Source organism: Zingiber officinale, chromosome 6A (genome assembly GCF_018446385.1).
Source record: "Zingiber officinale cultivar Zhangliang chromosome 6A, Zo_v1.1, whole genome shotgun sequence".
NCBI lineage: Eukaryota > Viridiplantae > Streptophyta > Magnoliopsida > Zingiberales > Zingiberaceae > Zingiber > Zingiber officinale.
The window spans coordinates 76548532-76569484 of NC_055997.1; the positions used below are offsets into that span (position 1 = coordinate 76548532).

At 38.1% G+C, this 20953-nt stretch overlaps 3 protein-coding genes across 6 annotated transcripts; 2 read left to right on the top strand and 1 right to left on the bottom strand.

Annotated features, from left to right (window-relative positions):
• Positions 1-3780: 3780 nt before the first annotated feature.
• LOC121996625 (HVA22-like protein a) lies at positions 3781-11503 on the top strand. Of its 3 annotated transcripts, XM_042550643.1 has the most exons (6): positions 3785-3919; positions 5877-5903; positions 5993-6115; positions 9544-9787; positions 11024-11180; positions 11257-11503. In XM_042550643.1, exons 1-5 carry the CDS (start codon positions 3864-3866, stop codon positions 11153-11155), a joined length of 582 nt encoding a protein of 193 aa, XP_042406577.1. In that variant the 5' UTR covers positions 3785-3863; the 3' UTR covers positions 11156-11180; positions 11257-11503. The 3 variants fall into 3 exon arrangements, with proteins under 3 accessions (XP_042406580.1, XP_042406578.1, XP_042406577.1); XM_042550646.1 differs by lacking the exon at positions 11257-11503 and having other exon boundaries at positions 3781-3919; positions 10987-11083; XM_042550644.1 differs by lacking the exon at positions 5877-5903 and having other exon boundaries at positions 3784-3919.
• Positions 11496-14970, top strand: LOC121996624 (putative UPF0481 protein At3g02645). Its single transcript, XM_042550642.1, has 2 exons — positions 11496-11631; positions 11710-14970. The coding sequence occupies exon 2, from the start codon at positions 12969-12971 to the stop codon at positions 14733-14735; it is 1767 nt and encodes a 588-aa protein (XP_042406576.1). The 5' UTR covers positions 11496-11631; positions 11710-12968; the 3' UTR covers positions 14736-14970.
• A 151-nt stretch (positions 14971-15121) lies between these two features.
• Positions 15122-18769, bottom strand: LOC121996622. 2 transcript variants are annotated; one of them, XM_042550641.1, is made up of 6 exons: positions 18643-18769; positions 18345-18478; positions 16651-18227; positions 16147-16545; positions 15812-16041; positions 15122-15563 (listed from the first exon to the last, which is right to left on the bottom strand). In XM_042550641.1, exons 2-6 carry the CDS (start codon positions 18458-18460, stop codon positions 15312-15314), a joined length of 2574 nt encoding a protein of 857 aa, XP_042406575.1. In that variant the 5' UTR covers positions 18461-18478; positions 18643-18769; the 3' UTR covers positions 15122-15311. The 2 variants fall into 2 exon arrangements, with proteins under 2 accessions (XP_042406575.1, XP_042406574.1); XM_042550640.1 differs by lacking the exon at positions 18643-18769 and having other exon boundaries at positions 18345-18623.
• Between the last annotated feature and the right edge of the window lie 2184 nt (positions 18770-20953).

The window sequence follows — 20953 nt, forward strand, 5'->3', positions numbered from 1 at the left end:
GAGCAAACCATAGTCCATTAAAAGGAATGAAGTAATGACTCTTCCTTTAATTGTTGGTGGTTCATATATGTCCGTGTTTATATGTACCTTTCGGAAAGCATATAGGAGATGCCATTGACATCCATATTTTTCTGAAGTTTCACAGGCTTTGGTTCTTTTGTTGCGTTTCAATTTGGGGTTGCTTTCTCCTTCATATATGATTGTCATCCCCTTTGGGACTTGTTTTTGATGTAATATTTTTAAGGCTTCACATAGTTCCGCAAAGGTTTGGAAAGTAGAGTCCTCTGCCAGACGACTTATGTATATGGAGATCTCATCTGGAATAGTGGTGGGTAGGCCCAGCAAAACTGCTTCCGAATTTCTTTGTCTGGAGGTAGTAGCTGCAGTAGTTTTTAATTGCCCCAATGTTAAATAATTGGGCCTATGGATCTTAGGGTGTGCATTATTTGAAAAGGTTGTAATAGCCTATGCTTATGTTTTTTCAGGTCTTTCTTGAGCTTTTTCTGGCTGATTTGTTTCCATAGGTGATTTGCCCCTGTTTTTAGTAGGGTACTGATAAAGAAATTGGGCCCAATGATTGTTCTAACAGAATCAAAAGTATCTTCTAGTGAGTAGAAACCTCGAAATGAGAGAGTTGCACATCCTTGAATAGCAATTATAACTTCTTCCTAGTCATAATATACTCCTGCTTGGGAACCTCAGTAAACTACATAACAAGAGAATTTTTTTCCAATTAGTTTTTGTATTGTTGTTTGGAAGTAATTAGTCACAGCATTGATTATGGCTATCTTGTATTTTGTTCCACCAGGGATTGTGGGAATGTTCCATATGTTGTCCAGAAAACATGTTTGTATGTGGTCTAATTTTTCTCTGGCTGGAAAATGAAATTGTTCTTCATAACAGATGAATTATTGAAGTTCTTGATTCCCGAATCTCATAGTTTTCATTGTAAAAGTGTTGACTTTCTTTTGTGTATCCATGTCTACAAGACTAATGTCAAAGTTTAGTGTAATAATCGAGATAAGGTATCTGCCAAAGAATTGTTACTCCCCTTAATGTGTTCCCATTGGATGGTTAATCCCTTGTTAATAATAGTGTCTATAAATTTTAACTATCTTTTTATACTAAGGCCTTTTCGAAGGCCTTTGGTTTGTTGGCTATATTTTACAATAGCTTCACAGTCTGTTCTGACTGTGATTTCTCTTTTGCGGCAAATAAAAAGTCTGAAAGTATCAAGGCAATAAATTATAGCTAAAATTTCATAGTCTAAAGAAGTCAGTCGACCTTTTTCTTTGTATTGGCCTGAAGCATACCTGCATAGTGCTTCTGTATTTTTAGGATCATATTTGTTGGATTTTCTGTAAAGAGCACCTCCCTATCCTGTTTCACAACTATCTGTTTCTATAATCAGATAGTCTGTATCAAGAGGTAGTGTTAATTCAGGCAAATTTTTTACCATATTTTTTATCTGTCTAACCAGGTCTATATCTTGTTGGTTAAAATATTTTTGTCCTCTTTGTGATGTTTTATTGTACAAAGGTCCACTGATTTTTCCAATATCTTTTAAATATTGTCTGGCATAGTTTAGAAGACCTAAAAAAGATCTAAGTGTTTTTGTATCTTCCATTTTATCGGAAAAATTTTGGATTTTAGTAGTAATATGTGGCTGTAGTGTTATTTTCCCTTGTCCAATTTCGGCTCCTAAGAATTCAATGTGGTTTATAGCTAGTTTCATTTTACTTCTAGAAATAATTAATCCATGGTTCTCAAATAAGTTAAAAAGAAGATGTAAATGTGCATAATGTTCTTCTTTTGTTTTAGAAAAAAACTAATACATCGTCTATATATACACATGTACAATTGGATAGGTTTCTAAATATATTATCCATTTTTCTTTGGAATATTTGTGGTGCTACTTTTAAACCAAAAGGTATTACTATCCATTCAAAATGTCCTTATGGACAGGAGAAAGCAGTCCATTCTACTGAGTCTGAATGCATTTTTACTTGCCAAAACCCAGATTTCATGTCAAACTTAGAATACCACTTTGAGTCTTGTATTTTATTTAGTAGTTGATCTTTGTCTGGGATTCTATATCTATCTTCTTGACAGTTATCATTAAGCCTTTTATAATTGAAAACCATTCGGGATTGTCCTCTTTTTTGTTCAGATCGTTTGTTTACTATGAAGGCAGAGCTTCTATGTCTAGAAGTAGAACGTTGGATGACCCTATGTTTTAATAATTGTTGAATGTGATTTTTACATTCTTTGGCTTCCCAGTTTGTATATTGCAATTCTTGTGCTTTTATAGTTAAGTCTGGGTTTATTATTGATAAGTGGCAATATATTTTATCTCTATCCCAATATTTAGTGGGGTTGTCTCCTATAATTTCTAGCTTTTCTAATCTAGAAATTATATCATCTAGATTTTCTTGTTTTGAAATAAACTGGATTAATGTTTTTGGTGCTAAAAAGTCTTTTGGTATTTCTAGAGAATTAAAAAGATCCTCATCTAATAAGTTATCAAAAATGTTATCCTTTTGAAATTCTTGGAAAGTTAGGTTATAAATGGGTTGTTGTGTATTAGGCAGGAAGGAGCCTTTACACGTATTTTGGTTTTTGCAATTACAAATTGTTTGACTATGTGTTTTGGGAGGTACTACTTTAGGTGGAGGTAGTGCTGATGAGGCAGGGATATTTTGAGGAGTATGTCCATATTTTTGTACTGATGCTGAATAGTCAGAGACAATAGGGGATACAATAGGGGTAGAGAGAAAAAAAGCATAATCTTTAGTCAACAGGAGAGCACGGTCGAGTTGGACAAGAAAATTGAGTTCTAGTATTAAGTGAATATCTGAGTGTAGTAATAGTTTTATCCAAAGTTTAGATAATGATAGGGGTGGACTAAAAGTGTCACAGTTATTATAAAAGCGGAGGTGTATATTTGTAACAAATTTCGTACTGGTTAGGGTTTGACCATTAAATTGAGTACTTATCATTGGATGAGTAGCAGTCTTGATGAAGGAAGAGGGCAGAACTGCTAGAAGGATTTTTTCATCAATTGTGGAGTTAGTAGCTCCACTATCTAGAAAGACATGAAGTGTAAATTCATGACCATGAATATTAGCCAAACAGCGGACACGAATGTCCATTGTACGACCGGTATTACAAACACTGGGTGTTTTAATAAATACCATGTCTAAGTTTTGTTAAGATTCAATGACTATTATTTCTTTACCTTTATCTACTTGATGTATCTTATGTGACTGGTCTTTTGGCCTGATTAAATTTATTTCATTTTCTAGGTTGTTAAGTCTGGTTTCTAAGACTGCAATTCTTGTCTCAAGAAGTAGATTTCTTGGGGATCCTGAACTTATAGATGTTGGTATAGAAATATCAAAATTTTGCTCTAGGTAAATTATACAACATTATTGTTTACACAAAGTACATCTTCCTCTTTTGTCTATAGAAGGATAATAACCACAAAGAAAACAAGGTACATTTTATATATATATATATATATATATATATATATATATATATAAAAGCTGATCAAACTTGGATGTTAAAATTATTGGGTTATTTTTCAACTGGCAAAGTCGCACAACACAAAGAAATAGTAAGATCCGAAAACCCTAGGTCAAGATCCGGTCAACCCAACCTTATTCGATCCCAGCTAGACGATCTAGACCGACGATATCCGGCGGTGACGGACGGACGATCTGTAGGTCGTAGAATCTTCTCTATGCGGAACGGCATCATTCCACACTCTTCCGGCAACTCTTTTATCATCATCGACCCTCCCCCGGGAAAGAGTAGGTAGGTTAGAGCGAAGAAGCCACCGCACCGCGTAGCAGAAGAGAATGGGATCGGGATCTTTCCTCAAGGTAGTCGCAAAAAACTTCGATGTTCTTGCTGGGTAAGCATCTGTACTCACCATGTTCGTAGCACTTCTGTTGGAATAGGACCGATTCGTCCATGTTCTGCCGTAAACATGGTCTAAATGCATTTCGACTCCTCGTAGTATTGTACATTTCAGGGATCTCCATCGTCGCAATGCCTTAGATTTTCCGCAATTGAATTTTTCTTCCATCATCGGGGAGACTGTGTCTATTGACATCTGCTAGTAATCTGTCTATCGTCTTAAAGCCGGGAAATTAATGTTGCCCAATTCCTTGTTACTTTGGAACTTTCCTGTTTCTTTTGTTACTCGCTTGTTGCTAGGAAATTATATACTTCTTTGACCTAACTGTTTATGATATTGCCTTTATTCTTGTTTGATGTATAACTTTTAATTAACAAATTATAATAATCTTTTATGGCGACGTGAAACTTGATCGTGATCTCGTGTCCTCAAGTTCTTCTTGATTACTTGCTTTAACTGAGTAGGAGAGTAAAGGAAACAATAAATAAATAAATAAATAAATAATATTGTCAGCTTCTCTTGTTTTATTGGAAGACACGAATTGGAGGGGAAGGAATTTAGTTTTATCCATATCTTTCATTTTATATCTGCCCAAATCAAGCAGAAGTTAAGGGAGAAAAGTTTGATCCTTTAATAAATCTAACACAAGTAAACGTGTGTGTTATTTCCTTTTGGTTCCATTAAAGAACAAAGATGAGCGGACGTGAGAATATGGAAATAATATAATTTTATTCTTTTTTTTTCCCAGCTTTCTACTTTCTCCCCTATTTCCTCCTCCTCGAGGAAACACAACATTAACAATTTCTTAATATCATTAGAAATTAATGGTATTAAGTTACTAGATTGTTTCTAATCCATTAATTCTTTTCTTCTAACCTAACCATAATAATTTTTTTGAGCCTCCTGTCAACAAATCTGGACTGAGCCTGAAAAAGTCCCCTCGGGGTGGTGTGGTGGTTAAGGGGATGCCACATGGACTGAGCCTGAGAGTGAACATGTATATATTTGGGTACTAGACACTCTTATCTCCTACATTATTATAAAGCATGAATGATATATTAATGCAACCTATCAAACAATTGGCTATTATAATATTTCTTACAGTCACTATCCACACATCTTTATTTTTCCTCTAACAAACTTCTTATATGATCCTATATACCTAAGAGCAAAGTTTTTAGGATTGAGATCCTACAATTTAGTTAAAATATTTTTAAAACTCTATTTGATATCTATAATTTGAACTAAATTTTAATGTACATCATTAATATGAACACATTAAACTATATTATCTGACATCAATACAAGAAGAATGACAACAACACAAGTTAAACAAGAATTATTTTAGTTAGGAGTTGTTTATTTTGAATATGATTTTTTTTCCCCTTCTATTCTGTTTCCTGTTTAGCACCTGCATGCTAATTGTTTGGCTGCTTAGATTTTGCAAGTGAAGCCTAACATGGAATCTTTTGTGTCTGTGTATTATCTAAATTAGCTTCTTAGAATAGATGTCTCACTTCCCTTCCATGCCCCTTGTCTGTATCCTTGCTTTATGAATAGTGATACTTCAGGGGTTTTTTAAAAACAGTTTTTCTAATGATTTAAAGAGAAATTCTTTGCTGTTGTTGTAACTCTGCAATTTGTGGTCTATCTTGAAAAAAAATGGCTGAACTTTTATGATTCTAAATGCTGAACTCTCTATGAAGTGTAATCAGTATGGGATGTAACGTCTACCCATGTTTTTTTTTTCCTACCCTGTTTATTTAAATAAGCTCTAGTTAAGACTTTTTCAACTGAGAAGCATTATCAATTAGTATCTAAAGGTCAAAATCTTAAATGTTAACTTCTTTATTCTTGATTGGAGCACTATTATTCTTTTTCTTGACATTTGTAGTTAATGCATTATTTCTAATTGTTAAATTTAAATTCTTTTTCTAATTATGGTTTTCAGGCCAGTGGTTACTCTTGTGTATCCATTGTAAGTGGAAACTATAACCTGATACACAGTTTTCTCTTATCTTTCTTTATGCTCATTCATTTGAACATTCATCTGCTTAATCTTGACAGGTATGCATCCATCAAAGCAATAGAAACCAAATCATCTACTGATGACCAACAGTGGCTCACTTATTGGGTGTTGTACTCATTCATTACACTGTTTGAACTTACTTTTGCAAGGGTTATAGAATGGTGAGTTATATTCTTTTTTCCTGCTCAATTTATACTGCTCATAACTCCCTGCTTTTGCTTGTCCACTTCTTCTACAGAATTATTACATCTCACTATCCTCTGTTTTAAGTGGTAAATCTTGCCACTTACCATTGTGCAATTATTAACTGCATCAAATGTGGTCATATGTGCCCATATAGTTACATATTGTGTTAATATTTAATCGTCCAGCCTACAACATGTTTATTGAGTAGTCTAGACTATATAGACATGCAAAAGATAACCGATAGTGTGTGTATATCTTAATAGAAGTATGATGAATCGGTAAAAGAAAGATCAGGTGCTTGACTTGGGATCAAACCGAACAGTGTTGTGTTCTAAGAGAACTTAGGAAGGAATCTTTTGAAGGGTTGGGAGGATCAGTCAACCTTATCCTATGTCCCTTGCAACGGTTAAATTACCTTTCCGTGCCACAATGGATTTTACCGTTCCGCCACCGGAGCGAAACTGGCACAGGATGCGGGATAATTTTGTGTGTCATGCGACAGACAACAGAAGGAATAAGTAGCGACGATGGTGGAGGAAGCAGAATTTGACCTAAACAAGTGGAGGTGCCATATCGGAGGCGTCGGAGGCGTCGGAGATGTCACGGGACTCCTCCAGTGCCGCTGGAAGTGTTGCGGGACCAAGCATCCTGAAGGTGCCTCTAATCCCTCTCCATTGTGGCGTTGCAGGCAGCATCGGAGGCGTCGCAGGAAGCCTCTGGCGCTGTCGGAAGTGTCACCGAAGGCCTTTGGAGCCTTCGTAGGCATCACCAAGCGTCTTTGGCGTCGCGAGACGCCTTCGACGCCATGCGTCTGCAAGGTGCTCGCATTTCTGTTTGGTGAAAATGGCGAAAGAAAATTCAAAGTGGTTTAATTTATTCAAACATTTCCCAACTTATGCGTGATATTTTGAAGAGGCTTTTATAAATCATAATTAAATTATACCAATAAAATATAAAAAATATATTTAAAATTAAAAATTAAATAAATTTGATTAATTAATATTCTGAAAATTGTTTTTATTATTTTAAATTTTATTTAAAAATTTTAAAAAAAATCTAATTTTTAAAAAAATAAATTAGATTTATATTTTGATATTATTATTATTATTTTTACTGTTTTACTATTTAAGTGGTGCAACCTATAGTGATAAATCGAGACAAGTTGATGGGCATGTGGAGAAATCAATATCAATATTGCATGTCATGGGATGATTATTTAATCTTGGCCTTGGAGAATTATAGAGTTGACCTAAGTAGAATGTTGCAAGAACCAATGCTTCTATCTGATTTATGCCACTGTTTTTGGTATTAGTAAGGTAACATATTATGATGTATCACTTTTAATTCAAGTTATTGATAAATTAATTTTTTTTAAATAAAATTATATTTAGTTGTTTTTTCTAACCGTATTAAGTTGTCCAATAATTGAGAATTTATATAAAATCAATATATAACTTATTTTTAAATTATACATCATAAACATATTTATCTAATAATTACTATATATAAATAAAAAAATACTGAAGGGAAGCCTTGGCACAACGGTAAATAAATAAAAAAATACTGAAACCGTATTGGTACGACACGATACAATACCGAAATCGTATCGTTCCGGTCTTGGTCTAAACCTCGGCACAGGTCGAGATTTTATACCTTGGTCCCTTGTGCTTCCCTATGGTGCGGAAGTATAAATTAGTACAAGAACAAGAAGAAGAGAGAGAGAGACTGGGCTTGTGAGAGTGAATTTTAGATGGCACACCTCAATATGTTATGTATTCAGAATAGATGCTTGTACTTCCTTATTGACAGCCTACTGATTCTGTATGCTTCTGACAGAATAAACATGGTTTTTATTCCACATCTTTTATCTCAAACAACCTTGATGAACTGGTTCACATGATCAACTGTGTCCCTTCACAAGTCCATGGTATTCGGTATGCGTTTACTTATCGCCGTGGTTATAAATTGTCTCCATCTTTCTCTTCCTTAAGTTGATCATTCGCACTAGGAGGGGTGAGAAGAGAGCAGTGTGGTTCTCCTGATTGGATTGTTATCTTGTTTTGTCTCCATTGCAATGCCGTTTTTCTCTATTGGGTCACACTAATAGTCACGTTGTTACCCCTGTTGGTTCTGTTTATACATTTATGCTCATGCATATTTCTGCATAGTTGTCCTCATGCCCCATATCCATCTTATGGTAATCCGATTGCATGCTGCTTGGATAGAATTCTAGTAGTAACATTTGAATTACTGAAAGTGCAAATTCCCTAATCTGTTAATATTGATTGATTATTTTTCACAAAACGTGCCCCTATAATTACTCTTTCCCAAAAGGTGCCTCAGATCTATTTTCCCCACAATACCCCTCATTTCCCCTCCAAAAGGTGTTGTTATCTAATTTGTAAATCAGCTTTCACTCTAAAAAACACAAATTGATCTCATTTTGAACTCTGAGATGTCTCAAGATGAACATTTTAGACTTCCAGGTATTGAGAAATATACTTTCTGACTCTAAATCTTGCTCTAAGATGTTGAGAAATTTAATTTTTGACTCCAAATTTTGTCCTAAGCTGATTGTCAAATTAGCTTGCAGCACTTTCTATATCATTACAATGCAAGTTGATTTGCAAGACAATTTGTGTTATGAAAATCATAAATTTATCCCATGTTTAGCTTTGAGACACTTCAAATTTAACATCTTAGGCATTTTGAGTGTCAAAAATTGATATTTTTTTATCCTATCTTTACTTGTGCACCTTTACCCATTCTGTGACAATTTCTACAATGGAAGTTGATTTGTAAATAACTTATACTGTGAAAATTATGAATTTATCCAATATTTAGCTTTGGAACACCCCAAGTTGTACATTTTAAGATTTCAGGTGTCTAAAATTATTAATTTTACTCTAAATCTTGTTGTGATTTGGAAATTAGCTTCTGCTACCTTTTTGAGAGAAAACCAGGAGTATTACAGGGAAAAATAGTCTAGAATGACATTTTGGGAAACAAACAGTTAGGGGTGGGTACGAAGAGTGCATTTTCTCTTCATTTTGGGAAAGTGCTTATATTACTTTCCTGGTCCCATTGCTCTTCGAGATTGGTTGATATTTAATACTAGCAACAATAAACACAACTAATTGTCTTTAACAAAAAAAAAATATGATGGGAGCTTTGGTCAGGATATTGTTTTTGCACAAATTATGTGGGTTACTAGAGGAAATGCAGCTTATTTTCTCTCTTCTTTTGTTGACTAACCTTTACAAGGTAATCATGCTAGTCATAATTTTTTAGGATCAGCTATATGTATCTTCCCAGTTGTCCTTCTATTGAACTCTATTCATGTAACAGTTGTAATATTCAAATTTCTTATTCAAATTTCTTCAATGCATACTGTCTGGTGTAGGTTCCCCATTTGGTCGTATGCAAAACTGTTCTTTAGCTGCTGGTTGGTCTTGCCCTACTTTAATGGTGCTGCATATGTTTATCAACATTTTGTGAGGCCATTATTAGTCAATCGGCAGACAGTAAACATCTGGTATATACCAAGAAAGGAGGACATAATTCGTAAACCAGAAGATATATTATCAGCAGCAAAGAAATATATTGAAGAGAATGGACCAAAAGCATTTGAGACTCTAATCAGCAAGGTAAGCTCATGCTATAACATTGTTATAGTCCTTCCTCATATGTTTTACTGGACATGCCAGAGCTAACTCACATCTATAATCTTGTGGAGCTGTTCATCATATAATGAGATTTTGGTTGTAGTGTTTGCAGTAGGATAGATCCTGGGGAGTGATGTATGTTGTATTTCAAATGTTAAGCAAATCTATACCCATGGTTTAAAATTTTGTATCGTGTCGGGCGAAAACATACGAAATTTGCCATTCGGGGGTGCTGTCTGGCATCGGTACTGGCACCGCAGGCTGCAGAAACAGCCACGATCCCACGACGACCTCCGTGGGGTCATGGAGGCTGTTGCGATCCCGCGTCGATCTTTGCGGGGCCGGATTTCGGTGCCCCCCGGTGACCCCACGACCCTGTAGACATGCTACAATCCCACATTTTTATATTTAAAAAATATTGAAATCATATCGGCATGGAACGATATGGTACCGAAATTGTATCATTCCGGTCATAAACCAAAATTCCGATACAGTTCAAAATTTTAAACCATGTCTATACCTTGTGCTTTTGTTATTCTTGAATTGATTTCACCTGTATTACTATACTAACCAGCACAGTGATTATCTGTACTAAGTGATAGCCTTTATACATGTGCTCTATGCTTTTGCATCCTAACATCAGCATCAGTAGGTTTAGTACATCATTCATATGCCCCATTTTTGTTATGAAATTTCTCCAACTATTTCCTCTGGTTTCTAATGGCTTTTGGTAAATTTTCCATTCTCTCTCTCTCTCTCTCTCTCTCTCTGTATGTTGTATGCTTTGATGGCATTTCTCGAAACTCGGCGTGTCCGAGCATGCTTATCCCCATGCCTTGGCCATCTATACTAATGGCTAATAGTTATCTGTGATTTACCTCCTCCGTGTTGGTCTAAGGACGGGTTGGCAGGGGCGCTGGGGGCGAGCGAATCGTCTTTTGCCACATGCTTTGATGGCATTTCTACAAATGCTCTCATTTGATGGCAGAAACAATTTCCCATCTTACTTTCTGCACAGATAAACTTGAAGAATGGAGGATGCAATTTCATCATATTTTCACCTTCTGGTTCCTTTGGGGTTCAGTGATGATGTCTAATATTTGTCCGAACAATGTGATTTTCATTTGAAAAACATGATCTATATGTTTTACTTAACAATATATTGAATTTTTCGTCAGCAGCTCCAAGTTACTAATGACTTGGAACTGTTGTTTGCAGTACCAAAGGGAGCCTAAAACTCGTCGGACAATTTTAGAGGAGGTGCACGCTCAGCAACAATCTTATGCAGAAAAAGAGTATAATCCATGGGGAGAGGACTCGACAATATTTGATGATGGTCATAGATACTGAAACAAAATCATCTCATCTCGTGAAGGTTTGACTGCATATTTTATATATTAATTAAAAAAAGTATATGTTTGGCTATAATATATGATTCTCGCCTCAAACAGTTTCTTTACATGTTCTGGGGACAAGGCCACTGGATTAAACTTGAATTGCAGAGCAGTTATCAGGCTTTAGTGCAGAGATCCTCTTTGTAGCATTCTCCAGTTCAAATCACCTTTTTTTCCACCCTTTGTGGCTGTCAAAGTTTCTTATTGTTGTATACTGTACCTCTTGGTAAATGCTTGCTGTTATTTGAATTTTAATGCGGATCGCTGCTTTTGCAGTTCTATTATGAAACTAATTCCTATATTATGTCTACTTGCCTAACTTACTTTCCTATATGTTTTTGGTATGCTAAATTATTGAACATTTCACATCCTGAACTCTGCAAAAATGTACGTTCATGGTGGAACAAGGAAATAGACTTACTTTATCTGGAGGTACATTAAGGCTCATCTTTTACCCTGCTTTTAGGTTACATTCATTTTCAAACAGGTTTAGCCATTTCTCTACATCAGGGTCATGTAGGCCATGTGGTCACGCATTTCAGAATGGTGACATTGAGTCTGCCTTAGTTTTCCAAGAACTCTACAGCATTCATTACACGGTGACACAGGTATTGTGGCTGTTAGTCTATGCTTCGGCTTTCTGGGTAATACATCAGTTATCCTTTATTTTATATATGAATGTTTCTGATTGATGAAGATGAAGGTTGTGTAGACAATACACCGTTTCTCTTAGAAGCATCAGTTTGCTCTTCTCATGCTTATGTTAGAACATTGAATATAAGAAACAGGTCTTATGTTTTATGTGAAGAAAATTTTAGATCAGTGTATCATAATCAAGAAGCGACCTATGTATCTTGCGTATTTGTCTTTTGTTGGTCCTGAGGCTTAACATCAGGAGCATAAACTATTACAAGTTACTGGAATTTATCTGCCATTAGTCATTCAAAAAGTTAATAGATTAATTTATTTATTTAAAAAAAAAAGGAAGACGACTTGAACAATTTGCAGTTTCGATTGGTGTGACCAGCTACTTTAGATATTTTTATTTTCTGCGTGTTTCCAGCGTTCCATTTTTCTAGTTTGGGTGGTAGCATTTCATATACTAGATTTAATGTCATTATTTAGTTCAAATTTGCCATGTTTTTGTCCTGTGATAGAGTGAGGTTAATTCTGATTTGTTTTTTTCCCGTCCAACTGGGTCCAGGTCCGACAATATACTTTTCACCGTAGCTATCCAATCATTTTGCTTTTTAAAAGGTTGACCGATCAACCTTTTTTTGCCTCCTTGTTTTTTGGTTAATTATTGAATTGTGAGACCATATCCTCTAATTGTAACAATGTTTAGATATAAGTTGCAATAATATCTACACGTGGATCACGATGTCCATCCAACATCATTGCTGACCACTAACAATTCATTATTCTATAATTAAAGAGTCAATGAGTCCCCGGGCAGATGGTGCAGTGCCTCTTCAATTATTTAAGTATCGGAGTATTAGAGTCTTAATTTTGGTGAATTATTGAATATATATTTTTTTAATGGATGGCCGATCTAAATTGGGATACCTGCCAATTAAAATTTGAAAAAAAAAAATCAATGAGGGTTGTTAAAGTCTGTCGCTGGTCCAAGAGAAAACTGAATCACAGCGCTCAATCCCTAGCTCCATCGGCCCTCATTATTGTGTGTGTAGGAGATTACAAGGGATCATGAGCTGCATCATGTGTCTCGTATAGGTGCGAGCGAATTGGTCTACAGATCGAGCTCTAGCATGGCGTCTATCAATGGCCAGCAGCAGCAGCAGCAGAATTCCAGTCCGAGTCCAAACTCTCACCACGTTAACAATCCTGTGTTCGACGAACTCCGGTGGGTGATACAGATTCGGCACTCGCTGGAGGACGTCGACGACAGCGACGACGTCGGCATCCCGGTGTCGGTGTTCAACGTCCCCAAGAGCCTGCAGGTGACGAAGCCGGAGGCATACATACCCCAGCTCATCGCCCTCGGCCCCTACCACCACTGGCGACCCGAATTGTACGAGATGGAGCGCTACAAGCTCGCTGCTGTCCGGCGCACCAAGAAGCAGTTCCATACCATCAAGCTCCACCACCTCGTCCAGCAATTCACCAAGCTCGAGCACAAGATCCGCGCCCACTACCACCGGTATCTCGATCTCAGCGGCGAGACCTTGGCGTGGATGATGGCGGTGGACGCCTCGTTCTTGCTCGAGTTCCTCCAAGTCTACGCCGCTGTGGAGGACGGTGGTGGTAAAGCTTTGAGGCGACTGTCGTCGAGGATGTCGCATTTGGTGGACTACACGGGGAGGAAGTCCGCCCACAACGTCATTCTTCGCGACATCATGATGCTGGAGAACCAGATCCCCCTCTTCCTCCTGCGGAACATCTTGGAGTCGCAGTCGCCGTCCGCCGAGGCATCCGACGAGACGCTGGCCAAGATGCTAGGCGGTTTGCTCAAGGAGCTCTGCCCCTTCAAGCTGTTGGATATCTTCCCCTGCGGCATCGACCTCAAGCAGCACTCCCACTTGCTGGAACTTCTGTACTACGTCGTCGTCCCGCAGTCCGACGACCAATCCGAAGAAAACGAGATCGACGAAGTCAACGACGAGACGCCGCCGCCGTCGAAAGGGCAACTGCGAAAAGGGGGCAGCTCCGATGGCGGCTACATGAAACAACTGTACCACGCCGTGGTGGGCATCGGATCAGGGCTCACTGTAGCCCCGATTCAGTTCGTCCGAGGCGTCGTGACCTCAAGGCCAGTCAAGCTGGTGGCGCTGGTTCCCTGGAAGATCCTCACCAGCCTTCCTGGCTTCTCCATCCTGAAGCAACCGTTTGAGTCCTTCTGCAGTTCCGCGCTGCAAGGACAAGATAGGGATCAGATCCCTCAAGCATTAATCAACGGAAGCAGCTCCAGCAACAGTTACAAGCCGCCTCTGGTGGAGGAGATCATGATCCCCTCCGTGACGGATCTGGTCAGCTCCGGCGTGAAGTTCTCTCCCACCACCGGCGACTTGTCGACCATCGCGTTCGACACGAACACGGCGACGTTCTACCTCCCCGCCGTCTGCTTGGACGTGAACACCGAGGTCATCCTGCGGAATCTGGTGGCGTACGAGGCGTCGGCGGCGATGGGGCCCCTGGTGTTCACCAGGTACACCGAGCTGATGAACGGCATCATCGACACCGAGGAGGACGTGCGGCTGCTCCGGGAACAGAGGGTGGTGGCGAACCGGATGAAGAGCGACGGGCAGGTGGCGTCGCTGTGGAACGGGATGAGCCGTTCGGTGAGGCTGACGAGGGTGCCGTTCATGGACAAACTCATCGAGGACGTGAACAAGTACCACAACAGCAGGTGGAGAGTGAAGACGGGAAGGTTCATGAAGAAGTACGTGTTCGGTTCATGGCAGTTCTTGACGTTCGTGGCCGCCATTCTCCTGCTCCTCCTCACAGCTCTGCAAGCATTCTGCTCGGTCTACACTTGCTCCCGGTGGTTTGGGGTCGTCGACGTCCAGAAACATTGAGATATATCGTTAAAACAGTAAGTAATTACTTCATGAGATCGTAGTGATCGAGCATATTTCTTGGCATTAATTATTTTGGGGTTTAGGGTTATTGAGCTGTGTGTATATCTATCGATATATCTGCACCTCTTTTCCTTCTTCCAAATTACAGATGTTTTATTGTTTATTGTTTTTCCCACGAGAGAAAAAAACGTGTATTTGTTGTTGTCAATGTTTCAAAAACCTCTTGATTTGATTTTTGTATATGTACTGAATGATATGCTTAAAGGAGGATTCACTCACAATCAGCAAAGAGGAACCACAAAAGAATGTTAGCATAAACTAACAATTCATTATAAAGTCATATTAAACACGAGCTTGGGCCTAAGTTGAGTCTCAAAACAAAGTATATCTGACTATGATTTTATTCTAAGAATTCAACTTCTCCACCTTTAAAATTCTGTGGATGAATCAACCATGTGTAAAATGATTCACCATTAATCCTGTTTATACATACATTCATTTTTGTGTAGGCCTAATTTCTACTAAATTTACATGTATAGATTTATATGTACTACAACAACAAAATTGACAAACTCAGCAGGGGAAGAGCAAAAATGAAGGCTCCCTATAAACTTTTGCTTCCACAAACCAGATGTTGCTCAACTTTGCATCACACCACACCAGCTGATGAGTTGTAATCTTCGACATCCGTAGCACTCTTGCGACCAGCTTCAGGTCGACTTGAGAGAAGAAGAGATCTTGATTCGATCTGTCTTCTTTAGGCTTCTTGAACTTCTTCACAAGGCAATTCCCGGTTCGTAAAATGTCTTTCAGTCTCTTTTCTTTCTGAGTCACAGAACACATGGAACAGTTAAAAAATAGGATCAAGGGGAGATCAGAAGTCTGCAGATTTGGTAAATAGAAAGAAAGCTTGAATTGCCTCACTCAATTTGTTGATTCAGGTACATTTCCACATATTTGTTGATTAATTTTTAATGATTAAATGTGAAATGTCTAGAATTTTATATGTGATGATTTTTGTAAGAAGGATAATCATGTTCTTTGTTCTAACATAAAGAAGATTGATAGACTACCTTTTCCAACTTGATTTGGATCTCTGACATGAGCTTGGAGTCTGCAAGGTCTTCAAGTTCAGCATGAGATCCAATTAACATCTTCAGAAACCCTGGAGTTTCATCCTTGTCCGCCTTCACAAATTCCCAAAAGATCCTAATGGACTCCTCCATTATGTCTTCAAGGGTTTCAATTGTAACAATGAAATTCCCCTTGCTTTCATCCTCCATCTTCTCCTTCATGGTATCCTCTGCAGCATAATAAGTCGAAAATCAGTCCCGGTGAGCGATATCCTCGATTCATTTTGCGACCGAATGGAATCAAACACCGACATGAACATCTTGTATTTACCTACCTCTTATGACCGGAACTTGGAGGAGATTCTTAACGAGAGATCGACTCTTGAGATAATTCGGTAATCTCGGTCCTTGGAAAGGCTCATCCTCTATGAACCTCTGCAGCAACGCTTGGAATTGTTGGAATTCATCGGCTACATGATTGTACTGATGGTCGAATTCCGGTAACTCTCTAGACTTCTCATACTGCCAACGCAAGAACTCCCATGAAAGGCATGTTTGTGCCACAACAACAAGCTCCAAATCATTCTTCACCTCCTTGATCAATTTGTCAGATGGATCTACATCCATTTGAAAATTACAGGACCATAGATTCTGCAGGAGGACGGATTTGATGGCCGGAATGACCGACTTTTGAGGCCCCTTTGAATGAACATGATCCTTGAGGTTGAGAAATCCTGGGAGAAGTTATCGTTATCATTATCGAATATGTTGTTTTTGATTCAAAAAAAAAAAGAGAGAGGGAAAAAAAAGTGTTCAAATGTTTGACATATTGGACTGACCTATTGTGTTCATCTTCTGATAGTTCAAGATGTCGAGCTTCCACATCCTCCCTCGATAAATTTTGTGGAACTTATGGAGCTCTTCTATAGGATCTTCTTGCTGAATTTTGCCAATCTTCCATGGTTTCAGATCCTCAACTATTTTCGGGGCTACCGATTCCTCTGAGATCGAAGGCAGGCCGGCGGCCCTCACCCTTTTCAGTTCTATTTTTAGCTGCTCTATGAGATCCTCATGTTCCCAAAGGGACTCCAACTCATCATACTCATCATCATCCAATTCATCAACTAATGGCACTTCCTTTTCCTTCTTTAGTTCTTTCTCTAGTCCATCCAATTCTTCATCTGTTCTTGAAATTGTCTCCAAAAGAGGATGAGGGGAGAGATCAAATCCGCTCGACGCTTCAGAAACCGTGTCACCGGTGCTACTAGTATCATCATATCCTTTTCGAGTGTTTTGATTCACTTCACCTTTGTCATTCAAATTTGGTGGTGTTGATTCTTCACATTTCTGAACTCCTGTTGATTCATCAGGGCCTTGATTCATAACCTTCTCATCACAAACAAGTTTTCCATCGGGTTCATTCTCTTTCGACATGGTTTGCTTGGAGAACTCCTCGTTTGCGGCAACAGATTCTGCATCATAGCTATGAGTAAGCTGTGATTGTAGTTTTTCAACTCTTTTAATAGCTTCCAAAAATTTCCCACTGTATCTAGCTGAATTTGCTTTGTGTTCATGGTCATCGGAGGAGTCGGTATCAGAGAAAAGGCCATTGCTATCTGAATCCACAAGCAACTCCTTGACAGAATAACCATCACTTGCACTAAAGCTTTCGGTGTCCGAATCCAATCCTGCAAACTCATTGAACATAAACCTTCCTCGATAAACTCTTCCAAATTCAACTGATAAATTTGCTCGATTGCTTGCATACGGTTTTCGGGAAGCTTTCGAAGACACAAAGCTCTCAGCCTTCACTGAATCAGCATCAGAAATGGATTCAGCTTCCGAATTGAAGCCGGAAAACTTGGGATGAATATAGATATCTCCATGATCAACTTCGTCTGCAAAATTGTCTGCCTTAACACTCGAACTCCTCCGTCGGCGAAAGTATTTTGGTGAAACCGAACTAGTTCTTCTCAAAGAATCTGACTTTGTCGACTTGTCGGCCGGAAACTTCTCGCCGGCGGCGTCGATTTGTCCCTGCCGCCGGTCTGTTGAACTTCGTCGTCGCCGCGGGAAGTCTTTCAATGATAAAGAGCTAAAGGAAGCATGGTCAGGAGGATCTCGATAAGAATCCTGAAAAACTCGATAAGTTTTTGCCGCCGGCGGCTGTTCGACGAACCCGGTGAAATCTTTCCCGGACAAGAAGCTGTAGTTGTGAATCCTAGCGTTGGCAGACGGCGGCGGCGTTGTCTCGCCGTCAACCGCTTGCTGCTTGATCAGCTGCTGTTGTTGATCAGAAAACTGATACTGAAACTTGAAACAAAGCGTCGGCGGCTCTTCTTCCTCTTCGTTGTTAACCTCATCGTCCTTCCTCCTCAAATCAATTGCACTCTGAGAATCACTTCCTTTCTTAGGTCTGAAGACAGAGCAGGAAAGAAAGAAAGAAGGAACAAAAAAAAAAGTAAAGAATTTGCATCCAAGAAAGCTAGAAAATTAAACCGCAAGTAGCAGAAACTTCACGTCACGTCTTTACCTCAAGAAATGCATGCCTGCGAAACTGATCGCCCAAATCAAGGAACTGGTGAAGATGAACCAGAAGAAATCAGCGAAGATTCCCATGGCCTTGTCGGATAGCTTCTGGAATTCCATGGCTTCGATTCAGCAGCTCTGTGCAACCCAAGCTGAATCCCAATTAGAATGAAACAGAGAAGAAGGAGGAAAAAGAAGAAGAAGAGGAGTAATTCGATGGGGGCTAAATATTCTTGCGAAGAAAATTTAATGAAGAAAGACAAAAATAAAAGTTTGCGATCCGATCCCTATGGAAAACTGACAGCCAAATCGCGGCGTTGGAAAATTTTTCTTCAGGAATCTGTCCCGTCGGTTCGCATTGTGCCTTTATTTTCCTGGTCAAGAATGAGACTTTTAATTTGCGCGTTTTCATTGAAAATGTAAAGAAATCTTCGACGGCGACGTATGATAAGCCACCGGCACGATTAGCGGCAAAGACAGAGATACAGTGAGTCATCCGATTATCAGGATTCTATTCTCAGAAAAGTATGGAATGCGTCCGTTGTGTTCGACGAGGCCAAATCACGTGAAAATTTTTTTCCGTGTATTTAAATTTATCTTTTTCTATATTCGTGAGATCGACTTTAGAAGGGTTATTAAGGCGTTGGATCCACTTTTTGTTTATGTTAATTTTTTTAATTTCTTTTTTGGAATTTAAGATTTAGTGTTTAATATTAGAAAATATAAAAAAAATAACTCTAAGTTTGTTTTTTTTTAAATCCTCAATTCTAATTAATCCATCTAAAGTTATATATATATATATATATATATATATATATATATATATATATATATATATATATATATATATATATATATATATATAAAAGATTTAGTGTTTAATATTAGAAAATATAAAAAAAATAACTCTAAGTTTGTTTTTTTTTTAAAATCCTCAATTCTAATTAATCCATCTAAAGTTTTATATATATATATATATATATGATCGCGACCGAATTCCGGCCAGATGGTGGTCGGAATCTGGGCATTTCGTGGCCAAAATCGGTCACGACGCTAGCAGACACAGCGCTGCCGATTCTGGCCACGAAACGGCTTGATTCCGATCGCGATCTGGCTGGAATCCGATCACGATCCGGTCAGAATCCGACCGCGATCGGATTCTGACCGAATCGCAGCCAGAATCGGCAGCGCTGCGTCAGCTATCGTCGCAGCCTATTCTGGTCTGCTTCATCTTTCACGCCTGCTGAATCGATCCACTGATCAATTCAACCCCGCTTTATCTTCTCGCGCCTGTTGGATCGATCCAGCGGAGCTGAATCGATCAGTAGATTGATCCACCGCACCGATTCACATGGATGTGTACCGCATGGTAATATATATATATATATATACGTGATATCCTGCGCGACGCGCACAGTGCGTGACTGTGCGCGCCGTGCAGGATATCAACAGGTTTGTTTTTTTTTTTTTTTTCATTTTTTGATTTTTTTAATATTTTAAATTAAAAAATCAATTAAAAAAAATTAACATTTCTTGATATAAATTTCTAATACATTAATATATCCACTCAACATATTACAATACTCAATAAATACTTAAATTAATTTAATTTAATTTAATTTTTTTAAAAAAACCAAACACTATAATCTAATTGGGAAGCCTGAACCCCAGAGGTAAAATCTAAAAAAAAATAACTTTGATACTATAACCCAAAGCCTGAACCCTAGAGGTAAAATCTAAAAAAAAAATAGCTTTGATACTATAACCCAAAGCTTGAATCCTAGAGGTAAAATCTAAAAAAAATAACTTTGATACTATAACCCAAAGCTTGAACCCTAAATAACTTTAATACTATAACTCAAAGCCTAAATCCTAGAGGTAAAATCTAAAAGATAATAACTTTGATACTATAACACAAAGCCTGAACCCTAAAAATAAAATTTTTAAAAAATAATTTAATTATTTGTTTTAATTCAAATTTTTTTTTAAAAAAAAAACAAAAACCTGATATCCTCTGCGCGCGCACAGTCGCGCACTATACGGGCGCGCAGGATATCGCTTAGAAGCTTTTAGACTATTTATTTGTAACAAACCAGAAATCCTTATTAGAACAGACTGTGAAGCCATAGTCAAATATAGTCAACAAACTAAAACAGTCAGAAAAGTTCTCAGTACAAAGCGTTGGTTAAAATTTACAGATACCATAATCAATAAAGGACTTAAAATACAATGGGAACATATTAAAGGGGTTAATAATTCTTTAGCAGATACATTATCAAGATTGTTACATTAACATTTTTAATCCTTACAGGATGGATAGACCAAGGAAAGTTCGTACTTTTTCCACCAAAACCATGCGTTTTGGCACTCAAGATTTACAACTTTTCACACAACCAGAAGATCATTTTCGCTTTGTTGGCAAAGACAGACTTGACCACATCCAAAATTGTCTTATTGACAATATTTGGCATATCCCTACACTTCCAGGAAGCTCTGGACATAAAATCGCAGTAATAAATGCTCTTTCCAACTACTTTCTTACCACTATCCAGAAACCAGCAGGAAAGAAATTTTCCTGTTACGTGGTCTTTTCAGGACCCCAGAGAGGGGTAT

Bases quoted from the DNA above. Each gene is read 5' to 3' on its own strand.
- LOC121996624 (XM_042550642.1), top strand. From the start codon at position 12,969: ATGGCGTCTATCAATGGCCAGCAGCAGCAGCAGCAGAATTCCAGTCCG.
- LOC121996625 (XM_042550643.1), top strand. From the start codon at position 3,864: ATGGGATCGGGATCTTTCCTCAAGGTAGTCGCAAAAAACTTCGATGTT. The intron at 3,920-5,876 runs GTAAGCATCTGT...TATGGTTTTCAG, and splicing joins AACTTCGATGTTCTTGCTGG to GCCAGTGGTTACTCTTGTGT. The intron at 6,116-9,543 runs GTGAGTTATATT...TGTCTGGTGTAG, and splicing joins TTTGCAAGGGTTATAGAATG to GTTCCCCATTTGGTCGTATG.
- LOC121996622 (XM_042550641.1), bottom strand. From the start codon at position 18,460: ATGGAATTCCAGAAGCTATCCGACAAGGCCATGGGAATCTTCGCTGAT. The intron at 16,546-16,650 runs GTCAGTCCAATA...AACTTCTCCCAG, and splicing joins TCAGAAGATGAACACAATAG to GATTTCTCAACCTCAAGGAT. The intron at 16,042-16,146 runs GTAGGTAAATAC...ATTATGCTGCAG, and splicing joins CCAAGTTCCGGTCATAAGAG to AGGATACCATGAAGGAGAAG.